Source organism: Astatotilapia calliptera, chromosome 15, assembly GCF_900246225.1.
Source record: "Astatotilapia calliptera chromosome 15, fAstCal1.2, whole genome shotgun sequence".
NCBI lineage: Eukaryota > Metazoa > Chordata > Actinopteri > Cichliformes > Cichlidae > Astatotilapia > Astatotilapia calliptera.
The window spans coordinates 27738861-27764518 of record NC_039316.1 but is presented as its reverse complement, the minus strand read 5'-3'; the positions used below and the strand labels follow the sequence as shown (position 1 = coordinate 27764518).

At 40.7% G+C, this 25658-nt stretch overlaps 2 protein-coding genes across 5 annotated transcripts in view; one reads left to right on the top strand and one right to left on the bottom strand.

The window, feature by feature from the left end:
- cnih3 (cornichon family AMPA receptor auxiliary protein 3) overlaps positions 1-2712 on the bottom strand; it is a 134137-nt gene extending 131425 nt beyond the window's left edge. For 2 of the 4 annotated variants that reach the window (XM_026194021.1, XM_026194024.1), the window contains exon 1: positions 1754-2516. In XM_026194021.1, coding sequence (XP_026049806.1) covers positions 1754-1831 — 78 coding nt within the window. In that variant the 5' untranslated portion in view covers positions 1832-2516. Of the gene's footprint in view, positions 1-1753 lie in introns of all 4 variants that reach the window. The other 2 variants (XM_026194025.1, XM_026194022.1) reach the window with 2 other exon arrangements.
- Positions 2713-20095: 17383 nt separating this feature from the next.
- LOC113006790 (uncharacterized) lies at positions 20096-21325 on the top strand. The gene is made up of 4 exons (XM_026142968.1): positions 20096-20205; positions 20413-20570; positions 20661-20793; positions 20867-21325. The coding sequence occupies exons 1-4, from the start codon at positions 20173-20175 to the stop codon at positions 21323-21325; spliced, it is 783 nt and encodes a 260-aa protein (XP_025998753.1). The 5' UTR covers positions 20096-20172.
- Positions 21326-25658: the final 4333 nt, after the last annotated feature.

Sequence of the window (25658 nt, the reverse complement as noted above, 5' to 3'; positions counted from 1 at the left end):
TCTAGACTTCAGGGAGACTTTGACAGCAAGTTTTTTTTCATCTGAGTATCAAAGTCTTTACATTTAATCTTTATGTTTATATTAGCCTCTCATCAGTTTTGAGCCTGTGAAATTTGGGTTCTGCTCATTAAAAAAATGGCTGCATCTCTGAAACTGTTCATGCATTACGTTGTAAAACCCGCTTAATCAAAACTGACAGCCTGCATTTCAAACACATATTGATAGTTGATTTACAGTCCACTGTTGCTGTGGACAGAGGCAAAACTACAAAACTTGTGTCTTTGACCCAAGCATTATGGAGGGCACTGAATGTCACTCAGCAATAACCTATTGGTAGAAAAAACTGACATTGGTAGATGCTTTAGTTGTTTACTTCAAAGCTGAAAGAAAATGAACTTATTTACTTCACCGGAAGAAACTGAATTTCACTAACTGACACACTATGGGGTCTGGTTGCTACATCGGTGTTAGTCTTTTCTGTCTTTAGTGAGATCATGTGTTCCTAAGGCATAGTTAAATTATAATTTCAGCTGAATGATATAATGTCATAATACCCCATTATGAAAAAGTAATAACGTTTCCTTGAAATTCTTGTTAAAGCCCCCTAAATATAACATGTATGTAAATATTTAACCAGTTTTGAAATACGTTTGTAACATGACAAAATGTGGAACAATTGAAGTGCTGTAAAAACTGCCAAATTGCAGTCCAACCATAAGCCAACATCTAAGTGGTTCGCTGGTAACCTGGTGGATATTCAGGCAAAGCCTGGGTACCTCGCCCAGTATGAAATGCACTATGTAGGAAGGATACGAGAGTACATTTCTGTCCATTATGATCCTTTAAAAACTTTGTTTAAATACCTAAAATGTCACACAATTCTGTTTTTGCTTTAAACAATATCTCTGATGAAAGCATTCTATAAAAGCGATAGAACCCTTTTTTTTTTCTTTTGCATGTATATCATGACATCCTACATCACATACATTTGCTTTGTTTCACTTGGCTCCTGTTTCTGCCACCATGACATCTACTTCAAACGGGGGAGTACACTTCATTTGTGAGGAATCATAAAGGTGTTTTCAGCATGATCACTTAGTTTTAATTGTGCTACTACGTGTGTCTGTACCCTTACTGTCTAGGACTCTTTATTTCTGCTGACACATGGGTCATTGTCTGACAGACAGACACACCAACTATTAGCTGGAATTGCCAGAGGATCAGTCACCCCAAGTGCATCAGGTCTATGTAAAAGACAGACCCGGGGCAAAAGGCTGGAAGACCTGACCCAAATCTGTCTTTATACAAGGCCCTACATGTTGCTCAGGGAGCAACTAATAAGATTATTCAAATATCACAATGCAGTCAGCCATATTGGCACTGGTGTGTAGCTGATCCGATGCTTGATTAAAAGGATATGAAGAGAGCAGGAAGATGAGAAGAGAGAGAGATAACGTTCTACAAGATTCCCTAATTGATCTGGAAGGGAAGTGTGCTTAATTGATCTGGAGGATGCTGCACAGGGATGCAGGCACTTTCTGTGTGTGTGAAACTGGGTCGCTGGGGATGTGTAAAGTCTGGAAATTTTTAAATTCACATTGTAAACTAAAGCTAAAGCCAACTAGCACTGTTACGTACACCTGCGAGTTCAGTATACACTCACACACCTTGCCATCAACAACGAGTAAGAAGAGCCCCCCCAAAAAAAAAAAAATAATAATACATCCAGTGATACCCAGTGTAAGGTACTTACATGCCATATTGCGAAGAAAATCAGGGACACACAGAGGACCAGAGACAGCATGTAGCAGAAGGCAGCAAACGTGAACATAATTGAAAAGGGAAACGTGGATAATTTCCCGAGGAAGCACGATCCTGCAGCCAAACATCTAAAACAAAAGAGAGGCAAGGGGGAAGAAGAAAGAGGGGGAAGGGGTGTATGAAAAGAAAGTTCTCACAGTGCCATAGAAAGCCGAGGCGGTGCTGGCACCATGACTTCGCCCCTCACAATGTTTGCAACAATTTGTTGCAGAAAGCCCCTCTCCGGCTGATCAGCTGTGCGTCCACCCAGCAGCACCAGCAGCAGCGAGGCGACTCCGAAGTCAGAGCTGCTCGCAAATCAGTGCATGATCAGTAGTCGCAGTCCCGGTGAGCATAGAAATCACAGAAAGGCGCCGAGACGAGGAGGTGTCCACGCAGAGCCACTCGGGGAAGGTGAATAAGTAGGTAATCCATTCAGCGGCGGCAGGAGGAGCCCTGCTGCTGCGGCCTCTGCGCTGAGCTGCTGTTAGAGAAGAGCCCTGCCACAGTGCACAGCACACAGGCGGCAATAAACGCTGCTCTCACCCTGACAGACCTATCAGCAGAAGCGAGCGGAGCGCGCAGGGAAGAGCTGTGAACAGGTGGATTTAAAAGAGCAGCACCCGGTGTGCGTGCACGTGCGCGCGTGTGCTTGCAGATTCCTCTCCGCACACTCACAAACACACATACAAACACATACACATCGTTTTTTGTTTGCTAAATACTTGTGACCGCTGTGAATTGTTAGCTCTTGTTTGGCTGTGTGTTTGTGAGAGTATTTTTGTCCTTCGACCAAGTCTGTAACCAGCTAAGTGCTGCAACCAGATATACATACCAGCAAACAAAAGGACAGGAGCAAAACATCTTCATGTCGTGGACGGTCTTTAGAGAAAAAGAAAATGTGCACATTATTAAAGCAAGTACTGACTCATGCACACATGTACATAAATACATGCAAACACATGTAATAGTGAAAATATAAATGTCTAAAATGATCAATTAATTTGAAATCACAAGTCATTTCTATGGTAAAGAAACTAATGAGGCCACAGCCTGCAGAACTGATAAACTGTGAGACTAACCCCACCGTCTGGCTCCTTTATAGAATGCAAGCTTTAAATCCTAATGGGGAAAAAAACCCTCAACCAGGTATTTTGCTGTCTGCTGCTCTGCAAAAATATTAATAATAATATTGAGAAAACAGACTGACTGTTAACCATTGTTGAATCCAGCTGTTTGGGTTATCCGTTATTTTTTTCTTCATTTATTAAAGCCACAGACAAATAGCCAAAAGTCCAGAGAGCAAGCAAACAACAGGTGTGTGCTCTCTGAGTTGTTTTTAGCAAAATCACATTGTAATGTTTGATAAGGTCCAATGCTGAGAGTTAGTTTTCATTTTTGTAAGTTTCAGTGTTGATTTTAATCTTTTTGAAAAATGATATCATGGTTTAATTTGTCACAGGTGTGTGTTCACATGCTGAAGAATGTGAGTGTTCACAGCTCCTTTATACGCAAGTGTTAAACTCAGTCTGGCACAGAATGGCTGTGACTGGGTGATGACTTGCATGTTATCATGGTTTGTGTCTGTACCAGTTGTACTCTCTGCTGAGTACTCACACTGACAAATTCAGTCCAATTCAATGTATATAGCATCAAATCACAACAAGGCACTTGCTTCAAGGCTTAAAATATGAAGTGCCTTGAAGCAAGTGCCTAGAGACCCTACAATAATACAGAGAAAACCCCAGCAATCATTTTACCCTCCATGAGCAAGGACATGGTGGCAGTGGGAAGGAAAAACTCATTTTTAACAGGACCCAGGCTCAGGGAGGGACAGTCATCTGCCACGACTGGTTAAGACAGGCGGGAGCGCACCGAGAGAAGTCTGCACATCAGCCAGTGATACAGTGGACTGAGCCATCGGCCAATCAGCCACAACATTAAAATCGATCTCATTATAATGCAATGTACTGCTGTGAAACCTTGGGTCTTTGTGGCATCTTTCTTTGAAAGGTTCCAATCAAGCATTAAAAAAAATAACCTGAAAAATGAAGCCAAATGGGGAGTCCCAAAATCTCCAGTTCCTCTAATGGCCACTCTAGCAAAGCTCTTGCTTCTGTGTTTGTGGCTTTGATGCCTTTTGGAGCACTTGGTCACACCAGAACCTTCATTTTGGTGGTTTTGCGCCATTCACAGGTGGATTTGCTAGTGTGTTTTGGACCGTTGTCTTCTTACATAAGTGTAAGCATAAGTGTGCTTGAGCTTGAGCCTGTCAACCACTAGGCATCAGTGAGCTGGGACGAGCTTTTAATTTAAAAAAAAATCATCAGTGCAAATTCTTTGCGTTGATGCTTTGTTTAACGCATGCTCTGTGGCTCTCTGACTTTACCATTTAAATGCAAGCACTTCACCCATATGTGTGACTAAAAGTAGACCTGCAATAGAAATGTGTTTAGAAGCACACATGTTAATACAATGTACTACAATATTAAGACAATGCAGCCTCCATTTTTAACAAAAACGCTGATAACACAACATCAGCAGTGAGTATGATGCTGTCATGGTTTAGCGTGGAGGCGGTGCCTGCATGCCCTGCAAAAGAGTGAAGAGGCGGAGCTGTTGCTGAAAAGGTGAGCTCAGGTGGAGTGAAAAATGTTTTTTTCTGGCATCAAACCACATGATCAACAAATTCATGATGAAAAGTGAACTTTTTAGCTGCTGCATCCATCGTTTGTTTTATACAGCAAAAGTAAAGCTGCAGAAGCAAGGCCACATAAATAATAAGCAGATGAGGTGTTAACTTAGGCTACGTTCACACAGCAGGTCTTAATGCTCAATTCCGATTTTTGATCAAATCCAATTTTTTTGTCTGCTTGTTCACACTACAAATAAAATGCGACAGCAAACGTGCTCTAGTGTGAACGCTCAAAGCGGCCCGCATGCGCAAAAGAAGACGTCACACACAACGCGCTCTGTTTAGATCCAGAGCAAACAATATTGTTTGACTGATGGCCCTTAATATAAAGACTTCGGACTTTACGTGTCCCAATTTTTGCTTTAAGTTATTTTGTTTGTTGAGTATTGCAGCATCGACAGCGATCAACTCGAAGGAAAATGACGACGGAGGCAAAAATGTCCTTAATATTTTGGGAACTTTATTCCACATCAACACGCGGCAAAACTTTCCTCATGGGTACCATTTTCGTTGTGGTATACTTTTTTTTTCTTAGGGGCGTGATGACGCAGCATCCGTGCGCTTACAATGAAACAGTGCCTCCTTGTGGTGACAACTAAAATACTGTCTCTGTTAAACCACAGTAACCAAAATGCAGTTAAACACTGTACAACATGAGTACACACAATGAATATCTTAACATTGTTATTTACATAATAATGTAGATAACCTGATAATTATCCTTATTGCTGTTTTAGAGAGGAGCGGTGCTTCAAAGAATAGTTGCAGATATTTGTCAGAATCTGCAGATTATACAGTACAAATAAAATGTTCACGTTGTCTTCCCAATAGTTTCACTAACATCTACACTAGATGGCCAGGAAGCGTTCGCGATGTCTTCTCGGGCGCTTCTCTGGCACTGATAATTGGCGTCTGTCTTGTGTCAGTGACGTAAAAGACGGATTTAATGCGACATGGCCATTCAAACAGCAGTCGCTTTCTAAAACATCGGATATGTATCGGATTCAGTACCACATATGAAAGGCTACGTTCACACTGCAGGCAAAAGCGCATCAAATCCGATTTTTTGACCCTATGCGACCCATATCCGATCATAGTATGACAGTGTGAACGGCACAAATACGATATTTTCAAATCCGATCTGGGTCACTTTCGCATGTGGTACTGAATCCGATACATATCCGATGTTTTAGAAATCAACTGCTGTTTGAACGGTCATGTTGCATTAAATCCGTCTTTTACGTCACTGACACAAGACAGACGCCAATTATCAGCTCCAGAGAAGACATCGCGAACGCTTCCTGGCCATCCAGTGTAGATGTCAGTGAAACTGTTGGGAAGACAACGTTGGAGAAACATGAACATTTTATTTGTACTGTATAATCTGCAGATTCTGACAGAAATCTGCAACTATCCTTTGAAGCACTGCTCCTCTAAAACAGCAATAAGGATAATTATTAGGTTATCTACATTATTATGTAAATAACAAAGTAACTTAAAGCAAAAATTGGGAAACGTAAAGTCCGAAGTCTTTATATTAAGGGCCATCAGTCAAACAATATTGTTTACTCTGGGTCTAAACAGAGAGTGTTGTGTGTGACATCTTCTTTTGCGCATGCGGGCCGCTTAGAGCGTTCACACTAGAGAGCGTTTGCTGTCGCATTTTATTTGTAGTGTGAACAAGCAGACAAAAAAATCGGATTTGATCAAAAAATCGGAATTGAGCATTAACACGTGCAGTGTGAACGTAGCCAAAGTGACTCAGATCGGATTTGAAAATATCGGATTTGTGCCGTTCACACTGCCATACCATGATCGGATATGGGTCGCATATAGGGTAAAAAAAAAAATCGGATTTGATGCGCTTTCGCCTGCAGTGTGAACGTAGCCTAAGGCTGTGTTCACACTGCAGGCGAAAGCGCATCAAATCCGATTTTTTGACCCTATGCGACCCATATCCGATCATGGTATGACAGTGTGAACGGCACAAATCCGATCTTTTCAAATCCGATCTGGGTCACTTTCGTATGTGGTACTGAATCCGATACATATCCGATGTTTTAGAAAGCGACTGCTGTTTGAACGGTCAAGTCGCATTAAATCCGTCTTTTACGTCACTGACACAAGACAGACGCCAATTATCAGCACCGGAAAAGCGCCCGATAACACATCGCGAACGCTTCCTGGCCATCCAGTGTAGATGTCAGTGAAACTGTTGGGAAGACAACGTTGGATAAACGTGAACATTTTATTTGTACTGTATAATCTGCAGATTCTGACAGAAATCTGCAACTATCCTTTGAAGTACCGCTCTCTAAAACAGCAATAAGGATAATTATTAGGTTATTTACATTATTATGTAAATAAAAAAATAACTTAAAGCAAAAATTGGGAAACGTAAAGTCCGAATTCTTTATATTAAGGGCCATCAGTCAAACAATATTGTTTGCTCTGGGTCCAAACAGAGCGCGTTGTGTGTGACATCTTCTTTTGCGCATGCGGGCCACTTTGAGGGTTCACACTAGAGCGCGTTTGCTGTCGCATTTTATTTGTAGTGTGAACGAGCAGACAAAAAATCGGATTTGATCAAAAAATCGGAATTGAGCATTAAGACCTGCAGTGTGAACGTAGCCTAAGTCTGACACAGTGCTAAAATTAGGCAGCTTGCTGAAGGTGACAGCTTTTAATTGCAGTGATACCTGCAAGCACAATCTGGTTATTGTGCTTGCAGGTATCACTGCAATTAAAAGCTGTCACCCCCTTTAGACTCAGACCTGGTTGTCTGAGTCTAAAGGGGGGCATGGGGTGTAGTAGATCACTTTTGTAACCCTATTTTTAGATTGAAAGTAAAATAATATAAAAATACATTAAATCATATTAATTATTGAAAATCTTAAAATAAAAGCTTTTTTGCAGGCCAATAAAAATACACATAGGCCAGTAAAACCCACATGCTCTTTAAGACTTACAACGACATGCTGACACTCATTCACTAGCACGCTTATTAAACACACATTCAAATACAGATACAGATACACATTCACATGAACACACACCAAACCTACTTCACTGAGCAGATAAAACACTCTCAGAACTCGTTTAATGTAAGAAAGCATCCCAAAATAAAACTAGAGTAAAGAGCATTTTATTTTATACCTTAGTTTAAGTTGCATATTTCTATCCATCCATTCTGTTCTGCTTATCCTTATCAGGGTCACCGGGGGGCTGGAGCCCATCCCAGCTAACACAGGGTACACACCCTGTTTGTATTTAAGAAAGTGTTTAAGACATTAAATGTTAATATGGTACGAAAATACAATAAAACGGTTTTGTTTTTTGGACAGATGTATGCGGTTAATTAGCATTGCAAGTGGATAAGATGCTTTATGCTGAATTAGATTTTTCCTGGCTACCATCACAGACTTCTCACATTTTCAGTTTGAGTAATTTGTATATGAAACACAGTCTTCATTGTTATTTATTTGCTTGCTGTTTTTTTTTTTGACTGATTATTTGTAGCTGAGCCAAATTTTGACAGTTTTCTTTTCTAGTATTTCACTATCTTCAATGCCACTGTGGGCTGTAGTGGGAGATACATTGCACTCAGGAGAAACTTTATCAGCCTTACAAATTCGGAACCATATTGCATTTTTCTACTTGCATTGAGATGAATGAGATGTTTTACCAGCAGATGGAGCCAATTCTGTTCCTACTGGGGGCAAAGGCAGATTTTACATATCTCAGTATTTCAAAATCTCCACTTTTCTTTGATAACTGATAGTATTTATTCTTTATTTTTTTTAAGACAAGGACACATACCATCATTACTCTGAACCCTTCTGTGAAGGTACAGTGAGTTGAAAACTCATGTATTATATATTTTCAAATGAAGAAGTATTTCTGAATGCAGCTATTTTGTACAGAAAAGCTAAGCCACAGGAATACACCATCTCTTTTTTTTTTGTTTCCTCTGCAGTCTGTTCACTATTTAAAGGAAAAAGGAGACTGCTGGACAAAGAAGACAATATTGAGGAAGGAGTGAAACAACTGGATGAGTGCAAAACCTTTCATTAATGGTGCCCTGGTCAGAGAATAAAACCTTTACCATTGCATTGAAAAAAATGAATAATTCTAATGAGTAAATGCTTTCAATAAAAGCAAACAGTTTATAACAGCTGACATGATTGACTGATTGATTCAATTTATTTATACAGCACCAAATCACAACAACAGTCACCTCAAGGTGCTTTTTATTGTAAGGTAGACCCTACAATAATACATACAGAGAAAAACCCAACAATCCTATGAGCCCCCATGAGCAAGCACTTTGGCAGCAGTGGGAAGGAAAAACTCCCTTTTTACAGGAAGAAACCTCCGGCAAAAGCAGGCTCAGGGAGGGGCGGCCATCTGCCACGACTGGTAGGGGTAAGAGGAGGAAGACAGGATAAAAGACATGCTGTGGAAGAGAGCCAGAGATTAATAACAAGTATGATTCAGTGCAGAGAGGTCTATTAACACATAGTGAGTGAGAAAGGTGACTGAAGAAGAAATACTCAATGTATCATGGCCATTATTACAGTATAACTAAGGAAGGATACAGGGTCACCTGATCCAGCCCTAACTATATGCTTTATCAAAAAGAAAATTTTTAAGCCAATATAAGAGAAATATGCTCTTTCTTTCTAGTCCCTGTCAGTACTCTTGCTGCAGCATTTTGGATTAACTGAAGGCTTTTCAGCGAGTTTTTAGGACATCCTGATAATAATGAATTACAGTAGTCCAGCCGAGAAGTAATAAACGCATGAACTAGTTTTTCAGCATCACTCTGAGACAGGATATTTCTAATTTTAGAGATATTGAGCAAGTGTAAGAAAGGAGTCCTACATTGTTTAATATGTGCACTGAAGGACATATCCTGGACAAAAATGACTCCAAGGTTCCTCACAGTGTTACTGGAGGCCAAAGCAATGCCATTCAGAGTAAGAATGTAGCTGGTCTAGCACCTGTTGAGTTTTCCCAATTCTTTGAATCTTTGGGCTGAAGGAGGGACAATACTCGGTGTATCAATGCTCAATCAACAATCATTTATTTCCATACAATTCAACAATAAGAGCATTACAACGTCCGGACGGGAGAGATGCTACCAGAGGGTCAGGCACATGTCTCAAAATGGTGACGGGTTGCTCAGCTTTTTATAGTCTCTAGTGGCCCCCAGCTAGTCGTAAAAGCCAAAACATCACATTTTTTCTCTGTTACAGCGCCTAAGTTATGACCTCGGCAGTTGTTTCTCTGCTTTCTGTAAGGTGGGGGTGTGGAATGTGGTCTGTCTATCTCCCCTGTCTTTAGACACAGAGTCTCCTGCTTACAACCTTCTCTTCATGATTCAACAATTAAGCATGTCAAGAAAACAGTGTAACACATTCCCAGCAGATCAAGGATACAGAGTGATGCACATTTATCTAATGAACTAATATGTGAATATGTTCTGTTAACTCAAAAGTATAATGAGAACTAAACTACATACAGATCACACACTCTATTTTAAAGGGTATAATATGATCTACAGCAGTATTCTAATTCAACTACTTTGATTACATATATAAGGTAACATATAATAACAGAATAATATCACACACCTGATCTAGCACTTAACACTCACTGACTGCTTTGTTAGATGCACTTTACTGTCAGGTTTGGCACAAGCAGGACCCAAATGCATGACTTTCTGTATGAACACAATGCATTTACAGCTAAAATTACAACAAAGGTGCCAGTAATCCACAGTGCACATGTTTCTCTGTGTGTCAGTTCCCAATTCCTGTGCAGTGATTTTCCTCTGTGGTGAATGTTCCGCCTCCTTCAGTGTCTATGTACATTAGTGCCCAGCTCCCTCCACACGTTTCCGCAATCCTCCTGGAAACAAGAGACGCTACAGTAAGTACATTCCCAAGACAACCACCCGACAAACACTTTCACCTCACGAGCAGGAGACCTGACTGTGTTCATCATACAAGGACATGTAAATGGAGAGTCCTCTTCACACACCAAGGTCAGTTATGCTGTTCCACAGGGTTTGGTGCTAGGACCAATTCTGTTTACATTATACATGTTTCCCCAAGGCAGTATCATTAGAAGACATAGCATACATTTTCACTGCTATGCAGATGACACCCAGCTCTATCTATCCATGAATCCAGATAACACACACAAATTAGTTAAACTGCAGGAATGTCTTAAAGACATAAAGACCTGGATGGCCGCTAACTTTCTGCTTCTTAATTCAGATAAAACTGAGGTTATTGTACTCGGTCCTGAAAATCTTAGAAATATGGTAGCTAACCAGATTCTTAATCTGGATGGCATCACCTTGGCCTCCAGTAACGCTGTGAGGAACCTTGGAGTCATTTTTGACCAGGATATTGTTATGTTTACATACACTGCTAAGATGGTGAAGGGTTGCTTTACAAGGGGGACTGAATATGAACATATACTCAGTTACCAGTAGGGGGCTCTGTGACTAATAGTGATAGAAGGATAGAAGAAGAGAAGTGTATTGTGATATGTTTTGGATGGCTAACTACTGCTGAATACACATTCCATTATAAACCAAGTCGTCTCCGTTCTTCTGTCGAAACACCACAAATTGGCGACGAGGATGAGTATTGCAGTATTGCACTATTGCAGGCCAGGTGGAAGCAGCAGTCAAAAACGCTACTCTACTCTCCACACCCGGCTCGTTTCCGACCGCGCCTGTTCAGACAGTCAATGTGGCAAATTCCCACTCTCACCAGAGGAGAAGACCTCGCCCTGCTAAAGGCTGCACTCCAGACCAACGCAAACGGGGAGGTTCAAAGCAGCAGCAGCGGAAGTGCTTCAGGTGTGGTTCTCACAAGCACTTAGCTAATGATAAAAACTGCCCGGCTGCTTCTTCAAAATGCAACAACTGCGGGAAAAAGGGACATTTTGCCAAGGTATGTAAGTCGTCAGTCAGTGAAGTGAGAGAAGTAGTGGTTCCAGAATTGGCAGTACTGTGCGTGCAAGATGCTAAAATGATGGCAGCTATTCAAGATAAGCTTACCTGCACTGTCGACATTGAAACTGTACAAGGTGGTTCTAAGACGGTAGAGCTGATAGTAGACACTGGAGCTTCTGTGTCTATTCTGCCAGAAACTATCTACAGACAGTATTTTGCAGACTGTTCACTGGTGCGACCTAAAGTCAAACTAGTTACTTATGCTAAAGATGAGTTAGCTGTGATGGGTTGTCTGCCTGCATCAGTTGCACTGCATGCACAGAATGAAAAAGTTCCTGCTTCCTTCTACATTGTCAAAGCTGGTTCCCCGCTATTAGGCCTCGATCTCATTAGAGCACTGAACGTCTGCATCGTCGGAGGCAAAGTGGACCGCATTCAGGATGAAACTGCAGATGAGCCGGATTCTACTAACCGGAAGTCTGCTGTATACAATGTTGATCCTATTCCACCAGCTCAGCTTGGGTGTGTTAAAGGGTTCATCCATAAAGTACAGGTAAACAACAATGTGCAGCCTGTCCGTCAAAAGCTGAGACACCTGCCATTAAGTGTACGTACGGAGGTATCAGCAGAACTCTCTCGCTTACTCAAAGCTGGCATAATTGAAAGGATTGATGCAGCTGAGTGGGTGAGTCCTCTGGTCGTGGCCCGGAAGCGCAAAAGGGAGTTGAGACTGTGTGTTGACCTTCGTGAACCCAATAAAAGCATCATTACTGACTGCCATCCTCTTCCTCACATGGAGGATCTGTTTTCTGAGTTGGCGGGTGCCACTCACTACAGCCAGATTGACCTGAGCTCAGCATACCACCAATTACCTTTGCATCCGGAGAGCCGCAAGCTGATTGCTTTCATCACTCATGAGGGACTGTTCCAGTTCACACGTGTTCCATTTGGCCTAGCATCAGCACCTTCGGCTTTCCAGAAAATGATGCAAACGGTCCTGAAAGATCTGCCTGGTGTTCGCAACTACTTGGATGACATCATCGTCTACAGAACATCAAAGGAGGTGCATGATACACGCCTGCAAGCTGTTCTCCAACGTCTCAGAGACGTCGGCCTGCAGATTAATACTGGGAAAAGTTCCTTCTGCCAGTCACACATCACATTCCTGGGCCATGTAATCTCAAAGGAAGGCCTACGTCCAAGCCAGCATCACCTTACTGCTATTGCTGAGGCTCCTACTCCAAAGGATATGGCTGCATTGCGCTCATTCCTGGGTTTGTCATCCTGGTTCCGTAAATTTATTCCAGATTATGCTACACTGGTGGAGCCACTGCGACAGTTGCTGAAAACAGACATGAAAGTTGAACTCCAGTGGAACGAGGCAGCACATGAGAGCTTCAGTAACCTGAAAAAACTCCGTCTGGAAAGTCCCGCACTTGCCGTCTATGACCCTGACTTACCTGCTTTTATCACCACAGACGCATCAGACTACGGGCTAGGCGCTGTGTTGACACAGTTACATCCAGATCAAGTGGAGCGGGTTGTGGCGTTCGCCTCCCGAACACTGTCTCCTGCTGAATGAAAGTACTCCACTACAGAAAAGGAGGTGTTAGTCTGTGTCTGGGCGGTGGAAAGATGGCGTACATATGTATGGGGCCGCAGATTCACGCTTCGCACTCACCACCAAGCTCTTACTACCCTTCTCAGCACCAAAGGTATGAACAGAGCTGGCATGAGAATCGCACGATGGTCTGCAAGGTTGATGTGTTTTCAGTACGATGTGCAGTACCGTCCTGGGGCCCGTTCTTCGTACGTCGCTTACTACATCCAAGATCAAATAACACATCCAAGACCAAATCATCGCGCTAAACGTGAGCTCGCTAATCTGGTTCTCCGAACACACCTGCTGTTGACGATTAGTACAGCTGGATGAAGTAATGTGAGATCACTGGGTGTCGTAAAAAGGGCTACGCATCGATAGTAGAAACATTGATCGGCAACCCTCTGATTGGTCTGCGAAAATGTCGAAGGAGAGCGCTCAGTATTTTTCGGCAGCAGAGCAAGAACTCTTGAGTGAGGGATTTCAGGAGTTTCAGAGTTTAATCAGAACGCAAGGGAACACTGCAAAGGCTGCAAAAGCAAGGAGAGAGGGCTGGCAGAAAGTTGCTGACAATAAATGCGAGGTCCCTGCGAGAAAAGGTAATATGCCTCGCACACGAAGGTCACCAGGGCATAGTTCGCACAAAGCAGCGGCTCAGAGAGCTTTACTGGTGGCCATGCATGGATACTCAAGTCCATGCGATTATGTCATCGTGCTCTGTCTGTCAATCGTGTGAGAAAACGGCCAAAACTGCTCCTGCTCCCCTACAGCCGGTTCAGTTTCCAGATGGTCCCTTTCAGCATGTGGCCGTTGACATTGTTGGACCTTTTGACCGTGGGTCGCAGGACTGCAGGTTTGCTATCACACTGGTCGATTACTTCAGCAAATGGCCAGAAGTAGCCTTTACTTCATCAGCTACTACAGACACTGTTATTAGGTTCTTGTCTTCAGTTTTTGCACGGGAGGGAAACCCTTGTGAGCTTACGACAGATAATGGACAACAATTCACTTCATCTGCTTTTGCTGATTTCCTGAAGGAAAGGGGCATCAAGCACATTAGAACAAGTGTGTATCACCCTCAAGCAAACGGGTGTGTTGAAAGATTCAACAGAGTACTGAAGGACTGTGTTCAGGCTGCACAGGTGTCCCAGAAGCCGTGGAAGCCCGCCGTAACAGAATGCTACAGCTCATGCAACAACTGGAGCAGCTCCGTTTCAGATTCTCAGAGGGAGACCAATGAGAACAAAGCTAAATGTCCTGCCATTTCCCAAAGACACAGGACAGTATGACCAATGCAGGGCCAGAGTCTTTCACCAGCAATGTAAGAGTAAACGCTACACTGATGCTAAGAGGGGGGCAAAACCTCCCCAGCTTGTGGTTGGTGACAGGGTGCGGATACGTAAGCCTTTCCGAGTGGGGAAGGGAGAGAGACAGTTCACTGATCCACTGTCAGTGCAGCAATAGACTGGACTGAGCACCTTCATCTTGAGTGATGGAAAGAGATGGAATGCAGCCGGTCTCTCACTCTGCCGAGCAGAGAATGCTGAGCCGTTGCAGGCTGGTGAAGAGGTTGAAAACAACACAAGAGAAACTCCTAATGTTCCTAACAGACCGAGACAGTTACCAGCTTGGACCAAGGATTATGTAATGAAATGAGTTTAAAAAAAAAGTGGGAAATAACACGCTTGAGCTGTTGGATGCTAATGTTAAGTTCCATACTGCTAGTTCTGAGGTCCAAGTATAATAGATGATTGATTTACTGTGATTTATTTGTGAAGTTTTGTGACTTAAGGTTGTTACGTTACTACAGTAACCTTAACTGTACAAGTATTCATTATAAAGGACGATTTAGGCACCATAACAAGATGGGTATAGACCACAGGTATAGTTCAAACACCCAGTAATGTTATAAGTGAAATAGGTTCAGCAAGCAGTATTGAAAATGCTGTCTGGTTGCAAAGTTTACTACTGATAATGTTATGTGCAAATAGTAATGTTACCATGCTAAGTAAGTAATACTGAGGTAGTAGAATTCTGTGAGAATGAGGAGAGATGTTATGTTTACATACACTGTTTTCTTCCATTTGCGCAACATCTCTAAAGTTAGAAATATCCTGTCTCAGAGTGACGCTGAAAAACTAGTTCATGCATTTATTCCTTCCAGGCTGGACTACTGCAATTCATTATTATCAGGATGTCCAAAAAACTCGCTGAAAAGCCTTTAGTTAATCCAAAATGCTGCAGCAAGAGTATTGACAGGGACTAGAAAGAGAGAGCATATTTCTCCTGTTTTGGCTTCCCTTCACTGGCTTCCTGTTAAATCCAGAATTGAATTCAAAATCCTGCTCCTCACATACAAGGTCTTAAATAATCAGGCCCCATCTTATCTTAATGACCTTGTAGTACCAAATCACCCTATTAGAGCACTTTGCTCTCGCACTGCAGGCCTACTTGTTGTTCCTAGGGCAAGGGTCGGCAACCTGTGGCTCTTTAGTCCTTATAGTGGTTTGGGAAAATAAATTAGAAGTATTTAGCTGAAGTGTATTTTATTTATGTTAGTTCTTTTTTAAAAAACAAACCAAACTTGTAGTTCTAAATTGGAAGATTGTGATATTGAAATATAAAAATAAAATTATATTTTATTATTTTTTCATTGCTCAAAATAAGCGTCACGCACGTGGAAGCCGGTATACCCGCCGAAACGCCGTGCATTTATTGAGTCTTTCAACCCCAGGTAGGCCAATTATGGATCTTCGGAGCCACATTATGTCCGCAGGTATTCTCCAACATGAACTATGTTAAAAACAAACACCGCTCACGCCTCACAGATGACAGCTTACAGTCCTGCATTAAGATGAAAGTGACTTCGTACAGCCCCGATTTGCAGACGATGTGTGCACATCGAGGTTCAGGAGCAGAAGTCCCATTGTAAACATATCACGGCAGACCCTACGATGTTTGCATGAACATGCTTTTCAGCATCTCTTTATTGACCACTTTTCACACACGGTTGCTGTACGCATGCAGCCGGCTGTAGCTTTTCAGCTCACAGCCAGACATATACCAACAACAGCATAGATAGCACAGACGTTAAGGCGGGGAGGCGTGATTGCGGGTGCCACTCAGGTGCGTCCGCCTCACCTGCAGCGTCACTGCAGACGACGCCCCGCTACACACATTAACCTGGTATAATACATATTTAGGCAGAATTTTGCAAATATCTGTTTTTCGTTTTTTAGCAGCATGGTGCTTTTTTCCCCAATTATTTTTAAAAGTCAGGTCAAGGCTCCAAAAGCCCAAAGGCGATATAAGGGTGGCGTTTCTGTTTGCTACATGGATCATTTTAGTTCAGGTTGGTGTCTGTCCTTTTGTTATATTTCTTTAAGAGTTCAAAATGTGTTAATTACATAAATAAAATGTAATTTTCTCTGTAGCACTTCATGGATTTTATAAGCAACACACCTTAGTTGTTCACACAAAGCATAAAGGTAAAAAACAATATATACAGTGTTGTCTTCATTTTAGATGTCAAAAAGGATTTGCAGCTCCCAGTGTTTTCTTTTGCATGGAAACCAGGTCCAAATGGCTCTTTGGGTCTTAAAGGTTGCTGACCCCTGTCTTGGGGTATTTAAAAGTAGAATGGGAGGGAGAGCCTTCAGTTTTCTGTGGAACGAGCTTCCTGTTTGGATTCGGGAGACAGACACTATCTCTACTTTCAATATTAGGCTTAAAACTTTCCTTTTTGCTAAAGCATATAGTTAGGGCTGGACCAGATGACCCTGGATCCTCCCTTAGTTATGCTGCACTAGACGTAGGCTGCCGGGGATTCCCATGACGCATTGAGTTTTTCCTTTCCAATCACCTTTCTCACTCACTATGAGTTAATAGACCTCTCTGCATTGAATCATATCTGTTATTAATCTCTGTCTCTCTTCCACACCATGTCTTTCATCCTGTTTTCCTTCTCTCACCCCAACCGGTCGCAGCAGATGGCCGCCCTTCCCTGAGGCTGGTTCAGCTGGAGGTTTCTTCCTGTTAAAAGGGATTTTTTCCATCCCACTGTCGCCAAAGTGCTTGCTCATGGGGGTCATATGATTGTTGGGTTTTTCTCTGTATCTACTGTACAATATAAAGCGCATTGAGGCGACTTTTGTTGTGATTTGGCGCTATATAAATAAAATTGAACTGAATTGAATATTCTGGAGAAATATTTTGGACCTGGCATGTAAGTAGGCTGAGGTGTTTAAATGCTACACTTCCACCAGTAGCCTTAAGTAATGATAAGGCAGAATGGATCCACACTTTTGTATTGTTTACACCAAATCTGACTCCTTAGTTCAGAGGAGTGTCACCCAGTGTGGTCTTCTGTTGCTGTACAGATGATAAATGATCTTATTCTTATATAGCGCTTTTCTACTCTCCCAGAATACTCAAAGCACTGTATACAACATGCCTCATTCACCCATCTACGTCTAAACACAAGTGCAAACTAACACTTCATACACATTCACACTCCGATGAACGCGTGGGTTAGTATGTTGCTCAAGGATATTTGACATGCAGACCGGGGAAGCCAAGGATCGAACCACCAACCTTCCAATTAGTAGGTGATCTGTAGGTGATCGGATGACCACCTGAGCCACAGATGTTCTTCTTGATGTAATCAGATTAGAAAATGGTCAAAACATCTTCCCAAAGGGCACATCCATGTTTCTTTCTCTTTTTACTCTCATAAGTGTTGTGAAAATTTGGACTGATTCCCCAGCTACTCCAGTCTTTTTAATGGAAGTATCTTTGAACAACACAATAAACCATGAGTTTTGCTCAATGACTCCACAATAGTATGAGTGTCTGTGTAAATGTTAGACAACACACAGATACAGAAAAAAGTGCTAAATGTATGTGTGGTTGGGTGAATAGGGCTTCAAAGGATAGAGCCTTTCTGAGTACTAGTCCATTTACCATATAAAAATAATCTGTAAACACAGAAATTTGAATTTTTATATTTAACAATTCAGAGTTCAATTCATATTAATAATAACGTATACTTTATTAATCCCGTAGGAAATGAGCCCTCTGCATTTAACCCATTCACTCAGTGAAGCAGTGGGCAGCCACCAATCCAGCGCTAGGGGAGCAGTGTGCAGAGACTGTAGCTTGTCCAAGGGTACCTCAACAATTTGGCTTTTTTTAAAAATATGTTTACACATTCAAGGAGTTTTTCCATATTTATTATATATAACAAATAATGTTTTTAGAACAACAGCAATAATATAAAAAATAGAAGCCACTGAGTCATTATGAAACACAAAACTCTATATGCTCTTTGAATAGATTTGACCACACAGTAGTTAATTATTTTATCTATTTGAGTTATTTACAAATATTGTTTCCCAAAACAATTAACAAAAAAAACATAATATTATGTGTATTCGAAATAACTTTAATTAAAAATGAAACACTGATATAATATAATATCATCAAATCAGTAATACACAAATGATAATATAAATATTGTGTAATTGTTCTTTTTGTATGCTTTTGTAATGTCCACCCACTGTCTCGCTACCTCCATGCACTTGTATTTTTAGTTAATTATTAGACAAAAGGAAAACATAGAAAAATAGTTATAGATACATATAGACTGATATAAATAGGGTGTTTTGTATATGTTTTTAGATACTAGAATATAAAAGTGATTACATAGCTCATTAATCGGGAAATTTGTCAGCATTATTGACCTACTTGCAGTTTCGCTTAGCCCAAAGAGGCTCTTTGTCTCTGCCTTAGCTCATTGTAATTCATTTTAAATGATCAGCTTTATATTCATTTAAGCCAGTTCAATACCATTCAAGTCTCTCCTTTAATAATATATGGTCACAGCAATAACCAGGACCGAGGCACCCTATGCTGGCTATATGCTGGCTATTTCACTGATCTGAACAGACCAATGTTGTGATAATGATTTAATCAATTTGCCCCAAGGCCCCTCAGGCCAGCAGAATAAAGCAGAATTACTGTTTCAATATCACACACCCTGCTGCTGCTGGTACATCTTCTGTATATCTTAGATGATATGTAAGCAGCTTTTTTTAAATTTATTTTTAAACTTTTGTGCTACTTTCTATGAACCAACCTTTCTTCACACAGTAAGCTATCCGGTTGTTCAGTCAGACGTCACGGATGACGTTGCAGGTATTTCCGGGTCTAAGTGCTCCTCAAGAAACAACGATGGCGGAGCCAGTGACTTTGTTCACGATTACCTCCTTCTTTAGCGAAGTACCAATTAGGGTTAAAAAGGGTCTTAATTCCTTCAACTCTAGTAAAGTGGTCAGTGTAACCGTTCTCCCAGGCGGAATTATAAAGGGAAGTGTCCAGGCATCCATGAAAAAGAAGATTTACAATGTTGAGGTGAGCTAGGAGTAAGCTAGCTAGCCGACGATTAAACATGAGATATTCTGTATTCTGATGTATTTCATAAAGCACACACACGTACAGCAATGCTATAACAGTGGAAGTAAACGAAGATGAAAATCTACATAACATGGAGGTTTTGGAGAGTTAGTAATGTTAGCCTAGTACCAGTTATATTAGCCTAGTTAACCTAGTACCAGTACACAGAGCAGCGCTGCAAGTGTTTGTTAGAATGTTTAGGGTAAGCATTAACTTTCTTTCAATGTAGGTGCATGTTGAGGGTCAGTCAGTCAGGTTCAGCTCCTGTGAGTGCCCGATTGGCAATGATAAGTGCCATCATATGGCGGCATTGTTGATTTGGGTGGAGAAGAATGTGTCTCGCACTGACGTGGAATGTGTGTGGAAGAGGGTAAAATCATGCAAAGCAGAAGAAATTACTGCCAAGAGAGTGTCTGTGATGACACCCTCAACAACACAAGGTCAGTTATTTATTTAAAATTTGTCCTTTGAATTAATTATAATAATTATTTTCTTAACTTTTTAAAAAGCATTATGTTTTATATGCTAAAATTATTATTTATACAGATTACTAAAAGTTTTTTTTTTTCAGCTGGAATCGAAAGACCTGTCTCCCAGGAGGACAAGGAATGGGCAGTGGCATCCCTATCGAAATTGCAACGTTTTACTGGGATGGGTTGGATTTTGAGTCCTGAATGCTCTCAGGTACTTTGATATTTACTTTAACATGTGGTATAAATTGTACATGTATGTAAACTCTTGTAAACTACATACAGCAGACTGTTTGCTTCCACTGTCCCCACTTTATTTTTTACATGTATTTTATATACTCTGTACCTGACTTTGTCTATACTGTGGTCAAAATTTCTTGGTTCCATTAAAACCTTTAAAATCCTTTTGCTTTAAATCTAGGCTAAACCAGCCAAGACATTTGATGAAGTGCTGAGGAACCTGGGATTTCCCCAAGCAGAAGACAAGGCTCGTTATCTCTTGGCATCACTGGCTGTGTCTGACGAAGAGAAGAAACAGATTGAGGAAGCAACAGTTGGGCAAACGAAGAATGCATTGTGGTAAGAAAGTGCTTTGAAATTTATTCTGTTAAGTGTTAAGTAGGACATTTTAGTTAACTGTGTCTCTTAATTTGTGTTTCTTTATAAAAGGTCAGCATATCGCAAGAAGAGAATCACAGCCAGCAACTTCGGTTTGGTCCTGAGTGCAGTCCAGCGGCGCTCATACCCCCCTTCCTTATTTAAGACTCTGCTTGGACAGTACAACCTGACAGAAGGATCTAAAGTAAGTTGTTAGTAAAAAGGGTCTGTGCATCTAAGAATTCCTTTATGACTAAGTTGTATTTTCATCCCCAAAGGCATGTGATTGGGGGATCCTTCATGAGCCAAAGGCCAAGCAGTTGTACACTGACTGTACTGGTGCAGCTATCAAGGAGAGGGGACTGTTTTTATCTAACAGTGGCCTGCTTGGTGGTTCTCCAGATGGGACTGTCTCTAATGAGTGCATCATTGAGGTGAAATGCCCATGGTCAGCCAGAGCCAAAACTGTATTGGAGGCTGCAGAAAGTAAGGACTTTTTCCTACAGCTGGATGAGGCAAGTGGTTCCCTGGTATTAAAAAAGAATCACAACTACTGGCATCAGATCCAGGGCAACCTCTATCTCACAGGGGCGAAAAGCTGTCACTTTATTGTTTGGACTCCATGTGACTTTTTCATCTTGCATGTGGATAGAGAACAAACTTGGGCTGTTAACATTGAAGCGTTGGAAACGTTCTACCGGGAAGTTTTTTTACCCCATATTTTATCGCAGCTTTGAATTCAAATCAGCATGAGTAATTTATCAGTCCAAATGTTTATAGTTAATTTTAAAACTATTTGGAAATTGTACATTTTTTGTCATTGTAACTTTGTAAATATATTCAGATAAATTCTTAAATTATATTAATTTTTGATTTGAAAAAATAAAATGTTTTGGACAAACTGTTCCTGAAAATAAAGAGTAACACATGTATCTGGTATTCTTCATTTTAATTGAAAATGCATAGCAAGAAAACTAGGCAGTAATCAGGAAGCTGGAATGGAATGAAAAATGTAACAAGCCATTGATAAAAACAGAGTAAAACATTATACGAATCACAAATGAGACCATTCTCAATTTGAAACTATGCAACTAAGTTGTTTTTATGTTGTAACATCCTGAGTATACACACGAAACAATCCAGAACACTTAGGAGTTATAAATAATAAAAGTAAACTTATTCAACAGTTGTATTTTCTGGTCCACAAGTAGTTAGAAAATGACACAATGTACTTTTGCCTCTGAACTCTCACAGGTATAATTTATTCAATTTCATGGAGAATAGGTGTTTGTAAATTTGTAAGACACACACATGCTTTCAAGATCTTATTAATTTTTTTTTTAACTGATGTGGGATGTGATGCAAAATTGAGAAAAGTTTCAGTCTTTGAATGGAACGCTCTACATGTATTCTTGCACAGGAAATCTTCCTGTTGTTGTTCACTTCCTCCTGTGTGAATTGTCCGTTGGTGAGGAAGGACGGAATGTTCAGTGAGACCCCTTCTGGTAGGATGTCCCGAATTGTGAAGCCCTAATCTGCAATGACCATGTCACCTGGTTGTAGATGTTGCAGTACTCCACAGTCAGCTGTTATGGCCTTATCTGAGGCACTTCCACCGTACAAGTTGCTTACAAAGGTTATTACACCATTAGGAGCCACACCAATTAGAGCCTTTAGTGTGGTCCGTCCTTTGTACTGGCTGTACAAATGACTTTGTGTGTCAAGTCTCTCTGTGTTACAAACAGAAACTTCCGTGCAGTCAAGCACAATCCTGCAGTTAGGAAATGGTTGGAAGCAATCTGGCAGCGATGTTTGATTCTTGGCTCTCGAGGGAATGTTGTTTTCCAGCATGCCAACATACAAAATGTCATACAGTGCACTAACAATTGTTGTAAAAATATTAGTTACTGTGCCTCTGCTGCAGTTAAACCTTATTGAAAGGTCTTCATGACCAAAATTAAGTTTGAGCTTGATCAGGGTTAGAAATAACTGGTCAATTAGGGGCATCATTTGGACAGTCCAATCAGAATGATATTTAAGATCAAATCTGGAAAGAAGCGCTTCTAAAAACAGGACAGAAGCAGCATCGGGCAATCCAGTATAGTACTGGACCCTTTCAGGATTGTCAGATATTTGACTGAAAGAGAAAGTCTGCTTCTGCTTCTCTACTTGTTTTTTAAGTTTTTCATTCTCTATTCTTAGCATGTCATTCTGAATCTCTAGCACCAGAAGACTTTGGGAAGAACTTGTGGAACTTGCAGTATCTGTCTGTGTAGCTGCATTGTTGGAATGATGTGGCTCATCTGATATTTCACTCTGATTTTCACCAATAGCTGGGACCTGCTCTTTTTTCTTCTTTTTTCTAACAGGGTTGTGGTCATCTGGGAACTGAAAAGACTTCCCGTCGTTCCATGCAAATCTTGTTGGCCCCGCAGCTTTTCCTTGAGGGAAGTGCCAACTGCAGACTCTTGAGTTGCAGTTTGGGGTGAAGTTTTCACGTCTGTGGAAGTGTTTAAAAAGACAGAGAGAAATTTCAGATCATACGCTAGCCCTCCATTAGTTATGATTAATAAAAAAAAAAAATAGAGATAAATAATAGAGAGAAGCTTCTTTCATCCAGATGAGAGAAGCTTCAAGAAACTTAAAACTTAAAGAAGTCCAGATGCTTTTCTTACACATCGTTGTACTAATTTGCTTTTAAGCTTACCAGAAAGATAAGTACTGGCAACCTTTGCTAGCTATTTGTTGGTTAGGTCTTTATTTTGGTAATTAACTGGCACATAGGCTGGGGATTGTAATGTATTTTCTTACATAGACATCGCTTTTTGGACGTAATTTTTATTCCTCTGAGCGTCGAAAGCTAACTAAGGTTCATATATATAGCGAAGTGACCCTTAGCTCTCAATCTTTGCTTGGAGAAATAAAAATGACTTCAAAAATGCAACAACGTCTTTGTATTAAAAAAAAACACAATAAAATCCATTGTCTATATAAGTACAATTACTGGTAAAAGCCAGTTTGTCTTTTAGTAGCAGGTTTTAATTGTTCATCACTAGCTATATTAGCTAACTAAAGTAAGAGCCCACTAGCTCTTATCTTACAAATTTATTCATTCACTTACGAGTTGTAACATACCTTATTAACTTCAGCCACTTCCTCTTCTCTCTCTTTTCACAAGGAAACCGGTAAAATGACAGATTAGACTGTTGTTTTGAGCCAGATTGGTTAAAACAACCAGGAACACAGCATTGTGTCATATTGAACACAGGAGCGTTTAGACCCGGAAGTAGGATTCGTCGGATTCGTCGCGTCATCACTGAACAACCGGATGATTGTGGATACCTGCTAATGAAGGAGTCTGATTACCACCAGAGGGGTGAACTGTTGTGCACACTACAGTTAAATACAGTTCAACCACAGACTGCATATAAGGTGCAAGGATAAGTGTCCGAGTGCGAAATGCGACCAAACCAAAGACATGTCCACAGTTGCCAAATGGAGAAAAAAAACCCACAAAGAGCAAGAAACAGAAAATACCCTGGCCATGACAGATACCTTGTGTACTGTTAGGGTTGAAAATGTTTGATTTCTCTTACTAAAATAAGTGGTTATAATCATTTTCATACATTTACTGCAAATGTGCTCATAATGAGTTGGCACTCAGTCTTCTGAAGGTTATAAGCTTCGTTCAGCGTGACTGTCCGGACTGATATATTGTAAGAAATGACTTAGAGTGCAGAGGGGTAATTGCAAACACGCTTACACACATAGATAATAATTAGAATAAGTCTCTGGGTCAGAGAGTTCCGAATATGATATTCTAAACCAACTTTGAATCACTAGAAGAACAATGGATAATAACATAAGATTATCAAGGCTAGGCAGAGGGGAGTTTTGCTTTTCTGTCTCTTACAGAGGAGGGAGCGAATACCAGATGAGGTCATGGAGATAGGAGGATCCTTCGGAGCAGACACCAAGACTGCCACGTCTGTGCGGGAAGAAGATAGCTGTTATAATCTGTTTTTCTCTCACTATATAATGTTGTACAGCCCACTTGAGGGTCATCCTTTTTGTGAAACATGCTGCAGGTTCACATAGAGGTCCACAGCGCTGTGTAAACTTGTAATTTCAACTGCCAAAAGCAAATACATTTTTAAAAGACAAACCTGTCTTCTGAGATTCCTTCCAAAAATTCTGAACATAACAGTATCCACAGACTCTCACAGCACTGTAAACCCAAAGAAGTTAGCAAAAGTTTGAAAAAATTTATGCAGCCAAGATCCTTAAGTTTTTGAAGTTGATGAACTTAAAAGCTAAAACCTATAAGAACGTCAATATTTTGATTAGATTACAATTTGATTACAAAGACTGGGCACGTTGAGTCACACGTCCTAGCCTCCTGGCCTTAACACAAACTATGTGAAAGTGATATGTTTTTTTTTATTTATTATTAGTTTTATTTGATTTTTTAAAAGTTTTTTTAAATAAAAATCTAGAAATGGGGAAAACAAATAGAAACGCACAATGTATCGCCAACTGCTGCCTCAACTTGACCGGTAAGAGTCAAAACAAAGCAAACACACTTAAACACCCAAAACACACACAAAAAATACAGATACTGTTGTAAAGACCCACCTTTTAGCACATCCCAGCACACCCACTCACTTCACCAGATGCACCTTGTTTAGTTCTCTCACCTTTGATTGGGTGTGGTGCTTGTCCTTAATTGCACTCACCTGTCACACATTATATAAGGACTGCATTCACTTTTGGCTCACTCTTTCTTCACTCCCACACGGGGTGGCAGCAGAGGTGAGGTTCTTTTTTGGTTTTTTAATTTTATGTATTGTTTAAGGTAATGAGTAACTTAAATCTCTGTTTTCTTTCAGCATTGGCAGTCCATGTGTGTCTTTCCTTCCTTCCTTCTTTGCTTTATTGATTTGAGAATAAAGGGAGAACCCTGTGAATGATTAGATGACTGCTTATTCTTATTCTAATCGGATGAGCCCATGATGCTGATTACTTAAACCCTGAGCCTTCCTTCCTTCCTTCCTTCATAACAGATACAAA

Excerpts from the sequence above, each read along its gene's own strand:
- LOC113006790 (XM_026142968.1), top strand. The coding sequence starts at position 20,173 with ATGGGTTGGATTTTGAGTCCTGAATGCTCTCAG. Across the intron at positions 20,571-20,660 it reads CAAACGAAGAATGCATTGTG|GTCAGCATATCGCAAGAAGA; the intron begins GTAAGAAAGTGC and ends TCTTTATAAAAG. Across the intron at positions 20,794-20,866 it reads ACCTGACAGAAGGATCTAAA|GCATGTGATTGGGGGATCCT; the intron begins GTAAGTTGTTAG and ends TCATCCCCAAAG.